This window comes from Ursus maritimus, unplaced genomic scaffold (assembly GCF_017311325.1).
Source record: "Ursus maritimus isolate PB19 unplaced genomic scaffold, ASM1731132v1 scaffold_9, whole genome shotgun sequence".
In the NCBI taxonomy this organism is placed as follows: Eukaryota; Metazoa; Chordata; class Mammalia; order Carnivora; family Ursidae; genus Ursus; species Ursus maritimus.
In genome coordinates this window covers 20,058,997-20,076,665 of record NW_024427107.1, presented here as the reverse complement: position 1 = coordinate 20,076,665, position 17,669 = coordinate 20,058,997, and the positions used below count along the sequence as shown (strand labels likewise).

At 44.1% G+C, this 17,669-nt stretch overlaps 1 protein-coding gene across 4 annotated transcripts in view; it reads right to left on the bottom strand.

Moving 5' to 3' along the window:
* The window catches only part of SULF1 (sulfatase 1), a 168,901-nt gene that overhangs the window by 38,557 nt on the left and 112,675 nt on the right, over nucleotides 1-17,669 (bottom strand). For all 4 annotated transcript variants that reach the window (XM_040625851.1, XM_040625852.1, XM_008710774.2 and 1 more), the window contains exons 6-11: nucleotides 16,039-16,190; nucleotides 13,545-13,714; nucleotides 2,971-3,121; nucleotides 1,861-2,036; nucleotides 365-493; nucleotides 39-95 (exon numbers count right to left, since the gene is read on the bottom strand). In XM_040625851.1, the coding sequence (XP_040481785.1) occupies nucleotides 39-95; nucleotides 365-493; nucleotides 1,861-2,036; nucleotides 2,971-3,121; nucleotides 13,545-13,714; nucleotides 16,039-16,190 (835 nt within the window). The remainder of the gene's footprint in view (nucleotides 1-38; nucleotides 96-364; nucleotides 494-1,860; nucleotides 2,037-2,970; nucleotides 3,122-13,544; nucleotides 13,715-16,038; nucleotides 16,191-17,669) is intronic.

Here is a 17,669-nt window from a genome sequence, read left to right as displayed (position 1 = left end):
GCCTGGTTCCCAGAAGCACCCCAGGAACCAGTAATTACCCTCTTTCCACGAGGAATGTATCACGCCAAATTCTGGCTTTCTTGTTTGTTCGAAACCTGAAAGCAAAATAATAATATTTACTGTTGGCATCTGGACATTTTCCCCCATGGATCTGTGCTCACAGTTTATTTAAAGAAACACCTCTCACTTCCCGCAGACCATGACTGTGTCTCCATCAATACGCTGTTCACAAACAGCCCAGAAATTCTTAGCTTGGGGTGATTCTCACGGGCCAGCCGTACTTTGCCTCCACTCCTTTCAGGGGCCGGCTGGCTCTGGGCGCCGGGGTGCTTGGGGCGGGCTGAGGGAAAGCAAGTTGACACACCTGTTACCTGGCTTTTCCAGGTCCAGAAGCTTGAGCACGGACTTGCCGTCCACATCAGATGGCGTGTCGAGCCCAGCGATGTCCAGGATCGTTGGGGCCAGGTCGATGTTGAGAACGATCTGTGGGACTCTGCAAAGGGACAGGTGGTTATGCCCCAGATTAAACCCGGTGGGGGTGGCACGGAGCGCCACTTTCTCCACACCGGGACTCATCAGTCTTCAACCTCCTCTTCCTCTATCTTAGTCTTTCAGGCATAAAACCCTCTAACCTAGATCGGACAATTCCCAAAGTGTTTCCCACGAGCTGAAGAGACATAATAGCGTTCTTCAAAGAAATCCTTCTACTGCCATCACCTCCTCGCTTCTCCCGGGATGTCGTGCAAGGGAGCAGCAGATAAAGCACACGGAGGAGGTTTGGAATATCTGGGTTCTGGGCCCCAACGCTGCCACTTCCAGAATCGGGGACTCAAGAGAGGCATTTGTGCCGTGCCAAGCTTCCTCCGTGTTAGATCAGGAGTCTGGGCTGGGGGCGCCTGGGTGGCTCAGTGGGTTGAGGGTCTGCCTTCGGCTCAGGTTGTGACCTCAGGGTCCTGGGATTGAGCCCCGAGTGGGACTCCCTGCTCAGGGGGGAGCCTGCTTGTCCCTCTGCCCCTCTCCCTATTCATGCTGGCACGCTCCCTCTCTCAAATAAATAAATAAAATCTTAAAAAAAAAAAAAAAGTCCCAGCTGGAAGCTCCTGAAGGACCATTCCAGATTTGGAATTCTACTTGCATTCTTTTTCTTTAACTCTTTTCGTAACTGTTTCATGTACACAATCTTATCTTACATAGAACATTCTGAGGTGGCTGGCAGGCCATGTAAAACCCATTTTATAGTGGGATAAGAGAGATGCAGAGGGAGGCAGTGACTTGTCTAAGGAAGGCAGAAATAGGATACCAGTCCTTTAGGCCTTTTTTCTTCTAAAAGAAAATCATGCTTTTTAAATTTTTATTTTCTTTAAAAAAATTACTTAAGTAATGATTTTAAAAATCAACTAAAGAGCCTAAACTAAAAAAAATTTAAAACTAAAAAAAATTATTTAAGTAATAAGTTTAAAAAATCAACTAAAAAGGCCTAAAAACAGCGACGGCTTTTTTTTTTTTTTTTTAAGATAGTGTATGTCTGATTCAAAGAAGGTACAGATGATGTCCCTACGGATCACATTCTGTGTCTGTGTGCACAGCCCATGGGATGTGGATTCTGGTCTGTTTGGCAGAATTAGTCATTGATAGTTAATTTTCCTTTCTCTTTAAATAGTAGACTTCAGTTAATACAATATGTGGTAGGGGAGAAAACAAGGTTTTCATTTTCTAAATTACCAACCTCCATCTACCTACACCCTTTTCTGTTTTGGATGAAAAGAAACCAGCCCCTGAGATTGGTAATCGAATTATCTCAGATATACATGAGCCACGACAGCCAAATGTTGCGAGCATAGCAAGCAGAGAAATACGTACATTGATCCTGGTTCTACACTTGGACCACGAATAAAGAAAGGTACACGGATATCAAAGTCATACGGCATGGATTTCCCCTTGACCAGTCCAAACTGCCCAATATGGTAGCCGTGGTCCGCGGTATAAATGATGTAAGTGTTCTCCAGCTCCCCCGTCTCCACGAGCATATTATACAGCTGAAATACAACGGATGCAAGAGGGCACGATGACAATAGCGTTGCTGTGATTTCCCCCGAATTTCTTCCCCATTATTTTTGAAAGGCAAGAGCCACTTTAACAAGGCTAAGAAACACGATCGCTATCTACGTTAATTCTAGTTGCTTACAGTCCTGGAGGGGAAAAGTCTAATAATAGAGTAATGTAACTTGTTTGAATCTGGCACATTGGTCTTAAAGGTTCTGTGTACCTATTAAAAAAAAATGACACAAAACTTCACAAAACAGCCTCTACCACCTAACTTACAGGTTTTATTTCGAAAAGTTCACTGTTAAAGCAAATTGTATCATCACTTTTATATAGTTATCAAAGGTTAAGAATAGGCTATTTTGGAGCCTAATCCAACTAAATCTAGCCTTTAGGCATTTTGTGTAGCTTCTGTTGCTTTTTTTTAAGTTTAGGAAATTTCAAATAAAATGTTTGTATTTCTGGTTTCCTTTAAAAAGTCTGAAGATCTCATGATACTGGATCTGTTTTCCTACATGGCAAAAATTCGCTGGAGCCAAGCAGTTGCTCCTTGGTATAGATGTGGGCATTCAAAGTTTACCATAATCCCCACCATGCCCTATCGCTTTATACGAAACCAGCTTTAGGTATTTACATTATTTGCTTAATTCTTGAAGGTATCTGTGAGTGTAGCTCTTGACTTATGGTGTTTTGATTTTTATCTCCTCTTTGCCTCTGGCTCCGAAGAACCAAGCCTGGAGAAGTAGTAGAAGGGGTCAAGATAAGGGAGGGAAGATAAAGTCACTTAACACACACTCACGTACACATAGTCACACACAGACTCTCTCCCTCTCTTAAAAAGAGCAACAACAAGACAAAGAATAAGCAAGAACGGATCTAAAGAAAGCTGGACCAAAACCTGTCACCGAGCCAAGTTGGTGTGCTTACCCTTTCCACAGAATCGTCCACTGACATCAGAGTCTGAAGCCTTTTGCGATGGAGAACGTTTGTAAATTCCATGTGGATGGGCAGCATGGGTCCCGTGTACTGCATAATCCAGTGCTTGTCCATATTTGGTGCGTAGTTATAACTGGGGGTTCTGAAAATATCCAGAAAGGGCTCTTACTATATATATATTTTTAGTCAGAGAAAGCTCTCAAGTTGAAGGTTGTGAAATAATCATGTAGGAAAGGTAATTTAGACATGCTATGTTTTTCTCCCATGTGTCTTCTGTGTTTATAAGAAGAGCTACAATCTTTACTACCCCAAACATCACACATCCCCTAAAGGCATATGGATTCAAATTGACAAAACCAAGACAGGCAGCTAAAAAGGTAATTGGTGCAAGTTCATTTGGATTCATTGAATAAAATGGGTAAAAAGACATCAGATGATCGTGGTATTGTAACATCTACAGACAAAATTCAGTGGTACAGAAGGGAATGTTTTCATGGTGATGTTAACTCATAAATTTTGTAGTTAATTAGGCTATTAGGTATAGTCAAATATGTGGAATAATGATGAATCATCATTTCAACATATTTTTTCTCTTAATTTTACGGGGCTATTTTACTGATTACTTATAAATCTAGTCTATGAGTTTTTCTCATTCCTAACCTTCTCTACAGATACCATTAATTTAATAGGATATGCTGCAATTAAAACCAAGTCTACTTGTGCAATATACCTGTGTATCAATAAAGCTATTTTCTTTATAGACAATTCGATACAGGTGCAGAGCACAATTCTTATTAACTGCAGGGAGGTGGGTCCTAATCCTCTTGAACAGGTGGGTTCAAGCTTATATTTAATTTATCACAGAAACTCAAGTGGTGTCTCATACCATCCATTGGGGACCCACAAAATATGTCCCCTTCTTTCTGATATCTAACCCCAATCCCTTGACCATTAGATGCTGCCACCTCATACTCCCCAAGTACGTATCGATGCTAGAGTAATCCTCACACTGAGAACTGTCTATTCATTTTTGACCTCTCCTCCAGACCCTTCTCCTTAGATGTTATTAAGCACGTAGAAGTTGTTTAATATTAAAAATTTAGTATTTACCATGTGTTGGGTATTGTGTTGTTTTGTATCATTAACTCATTTAATTATCTCTGGAAATTGGTTTATCATTCCCATTTTTTAGTTGAGAAAACGGAGGTGTAGCAACGTCAAATAACTTTCTCCGATTAACGAAGTTACTAGGTAGCAGATCCAAACCTCGATTCCAAAGCCCATTTGTTCTAACAAAACGAAAGAAGATGGACGCGTGGGGTGCTTCCTATGTCCCAGACTACTTTTCATAGGAGCCACAACTTTACAAGTAACTGGTCTCACAGAATAAGCAACGATCTATGTTGGTTGAGAAACGTGATAGCCAGTGTCTGTTCTGGGGAGGATCCTATCAGTGAAAAATTGTGGATAATGACAAGTGTAGGTGACCCTGTGCCATCTTTTATATTATAAAACTAGAGAAATAGGGGCGCCTGCGTGGCTCAGTCGGTTACGTGTCCGACTCTTGATTTTGGCTCAGGTCATGACCTCAGGGTCCTTTTGCTTGGGATTCTTCCCCCCCCCCCCCAACACCTTCCCCTCTCCTCTCCCTGCTTGGTCTCTCTTTCAAGTAAAAATAAATTAAAAATAAATAAATAAAATCTTAAAAAAACCAAAAACCCCTAGAGGAATAGTCCCTGCGAGCCCAGTGACTTCCGGGACATCTGCCGTGTCCTCGTCTCGTCTGCGTTAGAGCAAATTTCCCTTGGGGCAAACCTGGCGTTTCCGAGCTACACGATTGTACACCGGGCTATTTCCGTGCATGCTGAACTATGTAAATACTGCCTGTTGTTGTACGTTTCTTCTGCCGGTGGGTTTGCAGAACCTCTCTTTTGATAGTTGAAAATGCTGTTTTGGTACTGTTGACCTTCTTGGCACAAAAGAAGGTCACATCATAACCTGATGGTCAGGATGGATGCTGGTTAACTAGCAGAAGTACAACAGCACAAATACCAGTATAAGACTGAGCACAGAAGACATCGTCCCTAAAATTGTATAAATTGTGCTCAGTAGTGTAAGTCAACTCCCTTTTAAAGGGGCAGATCTGCAGAGTAGGAAAAGCAGGTGTGGTTTATTTTGCTCACCTGTAAGTGGGGATAATAGTACCTTTCTTTAAAAGTTCTGAGGAACAAATCTATTCTTTTATATCTATTTACGTATCTATCTAATCATTATCTATCATTTATCTATCCATCTATCACCCATTTATTATCTATCTATCTCTGTCTCATGTAAAAGAGCCTAGTACAGAGGCACATGAGTTTCCTACACAAGCCAATAGGCAAATACATTCTACATGAGTGGGTTGAAAAATCCTATCACATTAAAAACCAAACAAGCTCTTCAGGCATCGCCTTCCATTCTTTTTAAGAGAAACTTTCAACATAAACTTTCTTCTGCTTACCCAGTAAATGACTCATGAGCCACTTGGTCCCATGTTTTTGGCCTGAAAGGGTTCCTCGTATCTAAAAGTGAAGGCGGGCAGAACCGGCCTCTTCGATCTCAGGGGCTCATGCCGTAGGAACGGATGTAAGCCCTGTTTCTTATTCTTCACACAGCATGTTGTGGTACAAACAGGATTAGAGGCTGAGGAGGATGAGAGAGGGGCTTCTAAACCCCATCGGAGAGGGATTTTCACCCGTGGGGGTGGCTAGAGGTCAGAAAAATACAGCAAGTGGGTCACGAAAGGTCCCCTAACCATTTACTGGTACGTGCCCCGAAAAAGAATATGGCTATAAAAGATTACACAGGGTTTCTTTATAATACCTAAACATCCTCCTTTTACTGCCTTTGATGTTGGTTTGCCTTAATTTTAAAATAAATCGAGGTGACTTTTTTAAAGCCGCAAAACCTCAACACAAATAAAAATTAACAATAGGGAACCGAAACGAAGGCTCACAGCGGGCAAATTACATCTTCCACCAGCTACCTTGATGTGCTTGGCATAACTCCACCTCACTTTGAGGAACGGAGAAGGTCGCAGCAAATTACAAGCCTCAAATTGGACTCCCGGATTTACAGAACAACATATGTGAAATCTGGCTTGTATTAAAAAGGAGAGTTCAGGTCTGTTGTCAAAGCTGTCCTTCCCCACCCCCAACCTCCTTCTTCTCCTCCCGTAATTTCTCCAAGTGGGAGCTGACCCCCAGCTCTGGGGCTGAAATCCCAGGTGGGGTCTCAGCAGGGGGCAAGGAGGGGGGTATGCATTTGCCTTTTAAAGGAAGACAAACTGCCACCGCTTGCCACAGAACAGCAGCTGTTGGGTGGGGGGGGGCTGCAGGTGGAAGGTGGGGGGGGGTCGCTGGAACTGACGATGTTGTTGAAAAGTGATCTTTTGCCAAAGACCTGTGGTTGCCTCCTGCTGGGGTCTGCCAAATTCCTGGAAGATGCAGCCTTCTGTCCCCCAGTGATAATTAAGGCTTGCTTCCCTAAGAATTGACTCACAATGACTCAGACAGGGCCTGGAGCCCTCAGCTGGAACAGCAGCCACTGAAATGAGCAGGTAACTGTTTTGGGGAAAAGTGGAAAATCACGTGTCTGATTGTTCCAGAATGTTTGGGGATCGGACCTGAAATCTCATCCCAGCCCTCCTAACTTACTAAGTGTGTGATCTCGGGCAACTTTTTTTTTTTTTTCTCTAAGCCTCTGTTTCTTCATCTGTATAATGGGAATAAGGACTTCAGAGCTTTGTGAGGGTTTAAGGAAATTTCAGTGACTCCAGAGAACAAATCCTGGGACCGCATCATACCCATCCTCACAGGTAGCTGGGAAAGATCTTATCTGTTAATAGCTCTTTTGATTGAGGTGGCAACCCTGAGGAGTAGGCAGGACACCTTATTTCCATTTTACAAAAGAGAAAGTAAAGTGCACAGAGGTGGCTCAGAAATTTTGTCCTGGGTAGGCGCTCCTTCCACAACATCACAACGACCAGAGTCCTGCACCACAGTCCCCAGGAAGTGCCTCAAAATCCCAGTCATTCGAAGAGCTGATACATACATTCCTTTCTCTCAAAAGTCGGTCCTAAAATCCTTAGCCTTCATCCCGATTTAAAATATTAGCCTTTTCTGCTTCCTGTTCAAGCGCGCCCACCAGCTGCCCAGGGTCTGCTTTTGCTGACAGACAAGATAAAGTCGGACCCTGCAAGGCGAACTGGATGCATCAGTGAAAAGATAGATAACACTGGCTATTTGCTTGAAAACTGAGAGGACAGAGGACTCAATTGTCATTTCTGAGTTTCTGTTCCTTTAAAAAGAAAAACAACCCCCAGTCAGGGCTGCAGTTGCACGTGCCTGGTCTGGTACTACTCGTTGTTGTCTGTTCCGAGAAGGGTTTCACCCAGTAACTGTGCATTCCAGGCCTTACACTCTCCCCAAAACATGCCTGGAGCCCGCAATAGACTATTCTCATAGTTTAAAATGTTCACTTTTCCCCGGTGGGGCTTCTCTGCATACTGCTTTTCTCCAGTCATGACTTGGCTGGATTTATTGCTCAGCACTAGATTGCAGATCCTTTCGACCACGTGTTTTTGCCTCCAACCTTTGCCATCAATGCCCATTCTCTTTGGGCTTTGATTTTCTCTCCTCTACTGCATATTGGCATAACGAGACTACGAATCCTGAAAATCAATAATGTCACCTTTCTTTTTGATGGGTGGGTGTTTGGGGAGACTAATTCTCACTAGAAGAGAAATGGTTTTAAGATATGCATGTGTTGTATATTAAATCCGTATTCAGGGAATTGCAAAGAACTTAGCAGTTCATTTTTACTGCTGATGGCCTTTGCTGTCACCCAGCGAAAAGAAAGACGTTTCTAGTGTTTTATATCTGAACATGTGTTTTCTTCATTTGTTAGTTAATCTCGGACAACAACAAACACTCTAATGATCTGACTCTTAAAGGGTATTGGTAGTGGGACCGTCGTTCTGTAAGAAATGGAATAGGTTTCAATTCCCAGAATAAGCCCGTTATATAGATTTAAGACACACACTCAAAGCATTAAATTGGAAATTCTATCCTTAATCTCCCAAGCCACACCATCTCAGCTTTCACTCAAATTGAACTTATTTAATTGACTTTGTAGAGATATTCCCCACCTGAGTTCAAATGTCTTTAGGTAGGTAACATTTGAACGCACGCCGAAGAATATCAAATGATCTTGATTATAGATACCGCAGGAAACTAATTTAGAAAGTCTTCTAAGATGCTGCAAACTCCAACAGAATTGTGCAAACACACACACGGGAGCCACTTCTGACATTAACTGTAACCGCGGAGTGTACTGAGCAAAGCCGGGGCAGTGCAAAGATCACCTGGGGCCAAGAGAGCAGAGTTTCGTCTCCAGCTTTGTCCCTATCTACCTATGTGACCAGGGCAAAGCCAACTGGGTCTTTTATTTTTTTTTTAAATAGAGTTTGGGCCTTCATTTTTTTTAATCTAAAAATTTATGGCTTTAGATGATCTCTCGGTGTCCTTTAATTCATAAAACCGACTGCTTAAATATTTTTATGCTATTAAAATATGTTTTAATGTCACCTCGGTGGTGGGGTTAACACACTTATTCATTTGCTAAACAAAAAAGTATCTGGCAAGGGATGGGGCAGGAGCCATGCTCCCAGGCACCAGAGGGAGAGATGTAACACTTGGCCCTGTCTTCAGGAAAGAGCTGTCTTGCCTAACTCCAGGGCCCCCTTCACACGGTATCCTGTGTGAATGCTGCCCCCTGGAGGCGTGCAGTTTGACTTCAAGGGTCTGGGTAAACAGCCAGTGCCATGGGATATATAGTCAATGACAGAAGAACGAAGTGGGAACATAGGAAAGGAACAATGAGTTCCACCCAAATGAAAGATTTTTTTATGGAGAATTAAAAATTCTCTCATCTCCAAAAGCACTTTCTTTTATGGTTCTGTGGAAGAAATGAAGTGAGACTGTGCAAATTCTTTCAAGGAAAAACATTTCTTTTCAACTGCAGCAACAAAAGTGTTTCAAAAACTTCGTTCTGAGGCTGACGCAGAGGTAGTTGTCCCTTTAACACACCGAGTCATCCCCAATCTCACAAGCTATCGGACCTGGATTGTTCTACCAAGATTTTATATTTCACTCGAACCCGTGTTGTGTGTTCACACACATAATCACACACATTTCCAGGAATGGGGAGAAAGAACTGATGAACAACAACAGAATTTCAGTTGATAGGGGGATGGTAGGGGGGATAAGGGGATAAGGGAGTCTCTTAGCTGCCCCCAGAGTCCTCGCGTAGGTGAATGGAATCTCCCTTCCTGTCACCACTGCCCGTTATTGCATCATGGCGGCCAGGGGAGCAGAGCTGTGTCACAGCGAGAGTGAGGGTACAGCAGCACCATGAGGATCCTGGGACCTAATTTACCGAAAAGCGCACTAGGGTCAAAGAGCTTTATGGTAAAGATTATGATATGTGGTGTTAGATGGAGGCTCCCTCAGATGCCACCGAGGCCGAGAACAGCCGAGCTGCTTCTGATGAAGCAGCCTCTGGTCACAAGGGGTCGATAGCTGTCCTCGTTCTTAGTCGGTTGGCAAAACCTCCAGCCTCGGTGTGTAAAGCCAGTGTTGGCCTGGCTTCCTTCCTCTGATGGGAATGGAAAGCTCCGCGGAAACACGATGCATTCACTCTGGTTGGAGAGGGCCAGGTGACTTCCCCCTGAGGCGCCAAGAAAGGCATCTGGAGACTGCGTGACCACCAAGGAAGGCGACCTCAAGGCACCTGTTCACGTGACTTGCTTCTCCCAACAGGGGAGCGTCTATAGCTTCTCACTGTTTGCAGGGGGCTTGCCAAACATTTCTGCAAAGTACTTAACTTCTTACATCCCTTTGCTCGAGTGGGTGGCTCATGTTTTCGCTGAGGAAACTGGCCATTCGGGAGCTCCATGCACCACGATGAGCCACCTGTCTTCACCTGTCTCACTCCTTTTGTCTACACACTGAACTGTGGACCTGCGCAGTCACTCACAGTGACAAGAGCCACACACACGGACTCTTGCCGGCCCCCTCCTCCAGCGAGCGACAGCCGGGGAGGCCTGGACAACTAAGATGTGGGCAACTCAGGCCTTGTAAGGCCCGCAGGAGACACAGCGGATCTCTCCGTGCTGGGGGCACCTAAGCCCAGGGCTTAGCAGCAAATAGGAGCTGAGGCGCTAACCAACCGCATGGACTTTCAGTTTCTATGGCTCTGAGGGTGTCCTCACTGGCACTTGCTCGCGGCACACATTTTGCACCTGGAAAATATAACACAGCCAGATTGGTGCTTATCCTGTCTGGGTTTTCAGAATGGCCAGGTGCGAGAGGCTCGTCCCACTGCGAGTCACCTTGTCAAGAGATTTGTCACGTCACAACGGACACGTATCGACTTGTCATTTCTTCAGCTGCTTCCCGTCAACATGAAGTTGAGCCAAATGAAACCGCACTTTTTGTGGGTCAAGAAAGATGGAATCAAGAAAGAGCAGCTTTAGATGGGTCATCTTAAGAGAAAGAATCACTAAGAATCAGCATCTGTGAAGTGGCTTCTATGGCCCAGGCCCTGTGTGGGGACTTGACCCATGCTTCCTCTCTTCATTTGTTCATGACATCATGTCAAAGTGCTAGCATTATCCCCATTTAACAGATGAGATAATGGAGGTTCCTAGAGGTTAAAAAAATTGCCCAGAGGCTTAGTGGTGAGAACAGATGAAAAAGGAACCCATGCTTGTTTGTCTCAAAGACCTAAATACTTTTCACTCTGCCATGTGTGGATTTTGTTTTACAGAGTCACTAGGAAGGCACACAGGTGGTTCACGTGAACTCAAAAGGAATAACCGAGAAACAATCTGCACGTGAAAATGACCAAGTTACATATTTTGTCACTACCCCACCAACTGTCACTACCCCACCGCTGACTCTCTGCTTACGGTTACGTACAAATTCATTCAAGTCCTCAAAATTCTGCTAGTTCCCCTTTCTCGCTTTAGCCCTTATTGCCTTCCTTGCACTCCATTCTCCTAGGTCACATCTCAGATCGCCTCACTTAACGTGGCGGTCACTTGTCTGTCTGCAATTTCTTCCTGAAATCACCTACCCAATCTGTAGTATCAGTGGCAGAAACTGTACCCATTCTTTGAGGCCCACTCTGAATGTCTGCTGGTCCATGACTTTTCCATGCTCCCCTAAAAGATGTGAACGCTTCTTCCGTCAAACTTCCATAGCCCCTTGAAGGCCTGCCCTAGCACTTACGCCTTCTGTTTCGACCGGTGATAAGGCTATTTGGACACTGGCCCATCCTCCCCCCACCCCCCGCCTGAGTAGGGGTTGGGGGCAAACTCATCCTATAAAGGATCAGAGAGCAAATATTTGGGGCGTTGCAGGCCATACTGTATCTGTCACAATGACTCTGCTGTTGAATTGTGAAAGCGGCCACAGATAACACATTACAGATGAGTATTTGTTGAATTGTTGTTGTATTTCAATAAAATTTTACTAACAAAAGCTGGCGGCAAGCTGGATTTGGCCTCAGTGTGCCAATCCCTGTCTTTGCTCATTGGTTCCTGATTGTGAGCTCGTGTCTTCCTCATGCCTACATCCCGGCTGCACCGGAGAGCGCCGCTCATAAATACTTGTGGAATCAAACAGAACTTTTACTTGCGGGGCTCAGAGATGCTGCCGTTCAGCTGTCACGAAGGCCCTATCAAGAAGTCTGCAGGTCCCCCTCCTCCCGCGATTGTCTGTGCATGCCACGGAGCTGTCAGAACCTCTTGACCTGCGGCTGATTTTTCCATAGGCTCAGGACCTTGCCTGGAAGCTTCAAAGGCAGGCTGACTTCTAAGGAGCCATAAAACACCGCATTTTGTCAGTCCCTTCTCCTCAAGCTCGGGAAAACACCAGTAAGGGTTGCAGTTGTAGCAAAGCCACCTTAGGCTGAGAATCTGCCCAGGCAACAGGAGAACCGACGCAGAGTGATTTTCTGATTCAAAAGGAAAGAGAAAGGTGGGCCCCAGGGAAGGGGAGAAGACTGCAAAGAACGTTCTCTTTCACTGAACCAGCATGTTGCTAAATCTGTAAGTGATCTGTCATGGAGAGCCCCTCGCCCCTCGTGGGCTCGGCTCATGAATTTAGTTGCATGGCTGTATGTAGGTAGACCTCCAGAAGCTTGTATAGCCATCCACAGCGTTCTTTCCCGAACACAGCGGCTCACCCAGACCACAACCCCCAGGTGCTGGGGCAACCTGCTTTCTTTGTTGACAATAGTTTATGCATTGAAACGCTCCCATCCTTCCATCCTACTGGGCGTGTTCAGCAGGGTATCTGTCCTGCTTTTATGTTTACTGTTAGTTCCTGTCCTCAGTCGGCTCTGACCTCCTTCCTTCTTTCTAAAGCACTCGATATGATGGAGATGACCTGAATACCACTGGCCAAAAGCCATCAGTTTATTAGTTATAAGATAAAAGAATAAGAATATAAGGAAAGGTTCTTCAGGGATATGTAACGACCAGCAACTACAGTGCCTTCGGTATGTCTCTCTTTTCATAAATACATTTACGCTATTTTCCTTCTGTCTGGGATTGCGGCTGGGAGATCAGTGTGGATGAGAAGAGATGATACTTACGCATAAACAGATTAAGAACCAATTTTGGAGGGTTAGTGAGAAGGAAACATGAATTCCTGGGTCCCTATCTGTCTGATGGCCGATCCTTCGGCAGAACACAGAGCCAGCTGCTCTGTAGCGAAGGCTGCATGTGATTGGGAAGGAAGCGAGTCGATAGAGTAAAAAGCAAATTCATGTTCTTGCTGCCAAAGCGTCTGGACTTTTCCACTCTTGGCTAGTGAGAGTTACCGGCATAACAGGGCTCTCTGCTCTCTGCCTCAGCCCCCTGCACCATCAGCCCCCTTCCCTGAGCCTCCCCTCCCCTCCTTACCAAGGCTCCTGCCTCTCAGAAAGAAACATCAGGTTATCCTAAAGCCGTGACCTGAGAAGGCCTCTCGGGCAAGCCCGTGCAAGCTACTTTCTGCAACAATCCTAATTGCACAGCTGCGGCAAAGCTGCCCCCGGTATTCACCTAGAAGACAAACCCATGTTGCTACAAGCCGACCAGGGGGCGCCGCTCTGCTGTTACGAGGAGCAGACCATTTGATTGTTATTTTTATGAGATCGTGCTCAGGAATATTATTTAAGACAACCGAAGGGAACGCTTGATACAAATTTCCCCCACTCACCCTATGTGCTTCTCCTCCTTTCCATTTAGCTACTTAACAAAGGTTGGAAATGTGATTCCTAATCACACCTAGACCAGGTCCTTTATGCCAGGCCCCGTGGCCAGCCTGCCCCGTGGCCTCATGGCAGGAGCTGGTGTTCCTGCCTCTGGAGACACAGCGTGGAAGGAGATGGGGTGAGGGAGAGGAGAGAGGTGGGGAGCAAAGGAAAGGCCTGTGTTCAGCAGGTNNNNCCGGAATGACGTTATTACTCACATGTGTTGGGAAGCATTGGGGTACAGTTTTGAAAACTGTGGGGCCGAGTCCTCGGGGCCATGGGGCGCAGCATGGCTGATCACCATCATAATGGGCCTATGGGGATACATTCTCTTAGACATTTTGAAGTAATTAATGCTCTCGTTAGTGATTAAGTCTGTGAAGTAGTCCTGAAACATACATTTGACACAAAACAAAAATTACAAAAGGTGACATTCATCAGATCACATTTGAATACTGCTTTCTTCAGAAGCATCTCACTGAATGAAGGGATAAGGTCTAAAGCAGGAAGGAAGTTGATACTTCCCAAAGGAGCAAAATACCTTCCGTAACAGACAAAATCAGTTGCCAGTTACTTTCTAGGGGGGCTAGCTTGGTAACGTGCAAAAATTTTACTTTAAGTAAGGCACAACTTAGCAATTAGGAAAGAAAAGTCCAGTCCTGTTTGCCCAAGATAATGATCAGATCTGGCAATCCAAACGCTAGAGCCCATGAAACACCGGATACATATTTCATTCTCAGGTTTCATTGATGTAATTCGTTGACAAAAAATTTAATTACTTCAAGGGCAGGAAACACCCACGCCCACTACAAATTCACAGTTGCAGAACACACACACACAAACACGCGTGCACGCACGCACAAACAAAAGGTCTTTTCTTTAAATTAAAAATTCACCTGTGGGAATTACACAATAATTGCTAACGAAAGCCATGGCCAAATTCCGGGTACACAGGGAAAAGCTGCAATATTTTATCAATTAATTCACTTGAAACACTAAGTATGGGGAGCATTTGATTTCCTGCAGATTATACTGTTAATTGCACAACTAAAATGATACAGCTGCTGGGATTTGAGCCTAACTTGTTAATAAAATGACTTAAGCTGCCGTCCGAGGGACTGATGGAACTCTGTAAGGGGGAAGGAAGAAATGGAATGAAAAGGAACGATGAAAACTTAAATTAAACCACCTGCTTCCTCTAAGCGGGTATCGTTGGCCTGGAGCTCCAGCCCAAAGGTTATTCAGAAAGTGCCCAGACAGCATTCACAGTGTCAGAGGCTCCCAGGCATGACTAATCATATGTAGAGTCAAGGACCAGCACAGCTGCGAGAGCCGTGCCCAAGGGAGGAAATCTGTGTCACATGTCATTGTGAGGACAACTCCACAGGCCCTCACCTTCTTCCATGGGAGTGTCTGTTTCATTCCTTCTCTCACTAAAAAAAAAAAAGCCATATATTCTTTTTGGACACAGTTGTCTTTGACACTTAATCAGCTGTGATAATGGGCAAGTTACGCTAATTTTAGTCTTTGGAGGGAATCTTGATTACTTTGCTCTCCTTAGGACAACAGGGAAAGAAAGGTTAATAGCTTGAACAAGGAGCATGAAAGCATCCCCACAGATCAAAAATGATAGCGGTGACAATTAGCACACTTTGTAGGACATTGCTCAAATCTGCCTCCAAGGTCCCCACCAGCTCTCGACTTTGATGAGTCTGGAATCCTATTAGCAAAGTTCATGAATTCATTTGCATTCATTGTTTTCTGAAGGGGACGAAAGAGCCAGACTTACACCTTATCTCCTACCAAGTTCCTCGAGCTCAAATCGGGCCACGCGTGAAGGCAGCACTGTGCCAAAATTAAATCAAGTTCCCTCTCTGATGTCTACCCATGGCTCTTTCGTCATGATCTATGCTGGCTAGAGCAGATTGTCAGCTTCTTTTAGATAAGTGAGGAAGAGCTGGGCCTGGCTAGAAGGGACGAGGATATTTCAGGCTAATTAGCAGGCTAAATTCGAAGATATTTTCCCCTTCACTCTTGTCATCTGAAAATTGTTTTATTTTAGGTCGGCAATCACAAAACCTTTGTGAATTTTAAAAAGTCTAATCTGGGATGCATTTGTTAGAGACACAGAGGGACGTGTCGATTTCAGTTTCCATGAACTGATTTGGAAATCCGAGGATTGATGGCCTCAGTGACTTTTGTGGACTCTCGCTGCCGTGGGGCAGGTGTCCTTGTCACACATCAATGCTGGGTCAGGCAGGAGGAAAAGCAAAGAATGTGGTTTCCCGACCTTCGATTATTGTGCTTGTTGCTCTAAACCTGAAGGCACAGACGAAATGCACTTTTACGCCAGTGAAAGGCAAGATGGTATAAGATGAACATTTGATTATGTGGACAAATCCTCTGGGGAGTAGAAACATAAAAAAAAAAAATCACAAGACCGAGTGGAGGCATCTATGATTTTCTTGATGATACTTCATCAAAGGCTGATTGCCTTTCATCCTAATGAGGGAAAAAAGAATCACTATTCAAAGTCAGTGTTCCTTGAAAGTCTTTTTCTTGCCTGGAGTTTAAAATTACCTTAAAATTTCTCATTCTAACATTGTGAGAACATAGAAAGCCAATCTCGTGGATAAGTTAACTCACTGAAAATGGCTTTTCCCCATTATGCACAAAGTAAATTGATGCAGGGTAAAAGTGCCTGAAAATTACCTTTGCATAATCAAATCCATGCTTTTCTTTGATGCCATTGCGACAAACAGTGTAATTATAGAAACGAGAATTCTTGATTAATCCAAGCCATTCTCGCCACCCAGGAGGGATGTAGCTGCCATTATATTCATTGAGGTATTTTCCAAAAAAGGCTGCAAAGGGAAAAAAAGGATTATTTTCTCATATGAAATGATTAATCACAAATAAATGCATAAATGCATAAGCATGAAATTAGGATTTGAAAAAGGGGCAGTAAAACAAAAGTAAACCTTGGTAACAGTGGACGCCAAAATAATAGTGTAATACTCTGATTCTTTGACAAAGAGACACACATACGTTTTCCTTTTGAATAAATAAGCATAGCACCCACGTACGGGGATTATAGCACAATAAAATCACCATAATGATCACGGGACTCTGGGTGCATCTCTCTCTTGTGGTTCTGCTGGGATGAAAGCAGATGGACCCTTTTGTTCCGCTGATGTAACTGTCAGAGAGGTAGCCAGTGGAAATGTGGAATGCTCTCTCTGCCCAACACTGCGAGGCTGAAAGTTCAGTCTTGGTGAGAAAATAAGTTCTCTAACTTACTATTTGAGAGTTATAAATTATAAAAACACCGTAGAAAAGCTTGTCCTTGTGTTTGCATAACCAGAGTACAAATTTTCCAAGTCAAGGAACCAGGGTAAACTCCATTTCTAGGGCACATGCTGAGGGGTTTTATATCACACACATTTTAGGGCATCGGTGTTCACGTTATGTGTGTTTTCTGAACGTGTATGTCTGTTGTTGGTAATAAAAAATTCTGGTGACACAGAATTACTACATAGATGACAAATTTTCATAGAATCAGAATCTAACAGAAGTACATGGGACACAGACACTCTACTGCTCATTGATGAGGCCCCTGGAGGGACTTCACATTTGTAACGTTGGCATGTCCCGCCCAAGGAAGGCCACGGTGCGACAGCGCTTACCGATCCTTTCAGAGGGAAACTTTGGATTTGGATTTGTTCCTCTGCCAAAGATGATGAGAGGAGAAGGGCAAAGAGGGAGAGTAGGGCAGGTTGGGGTTTTGGGAACAAAATGGGTTAGATCTTGAAGTCAAATGCCTTGTAATTATCAGACGGGTAGCCAAAAATGTATTGTCAGCACACTTTTGAGAAAGAGCGTACTATTATTTTCCCTTTTTTTCTTTCTTTTTCTTTCTCTCTTTTCCTTCCTCCCTCCCTCCCTCCCTCCTTCCTTCCTTCCTTCCTTCCTTCCTTCCTTCCTTCCTTCCTTCCTTTTCTTTTTTGATATGTTCACTTACTCTAATCACACTACATACACCATGTTACCACCATGGAATGTAAATTCAGGTTAGACAAGAGAGCTTTGCAAGGACAATAAAGCATTCTGGAGTCTCCCAAAGTTTGTGTATAATGTCTGACCAGATCACCTTGCTGATAAATCATTAACCACTTCAATTACAGGTAATGTATCAACATTTATGATTCATACAGAGAAAATAAGCAAACTGCATTACATTTAGGAAGTGTTTTTCCTTTACCTTGGCATTAGTACTTAAAAATCCACATTTCTATTTCAAGATGACATTCAAAAATTATTCTGATACCCCGGCAGCATAACTC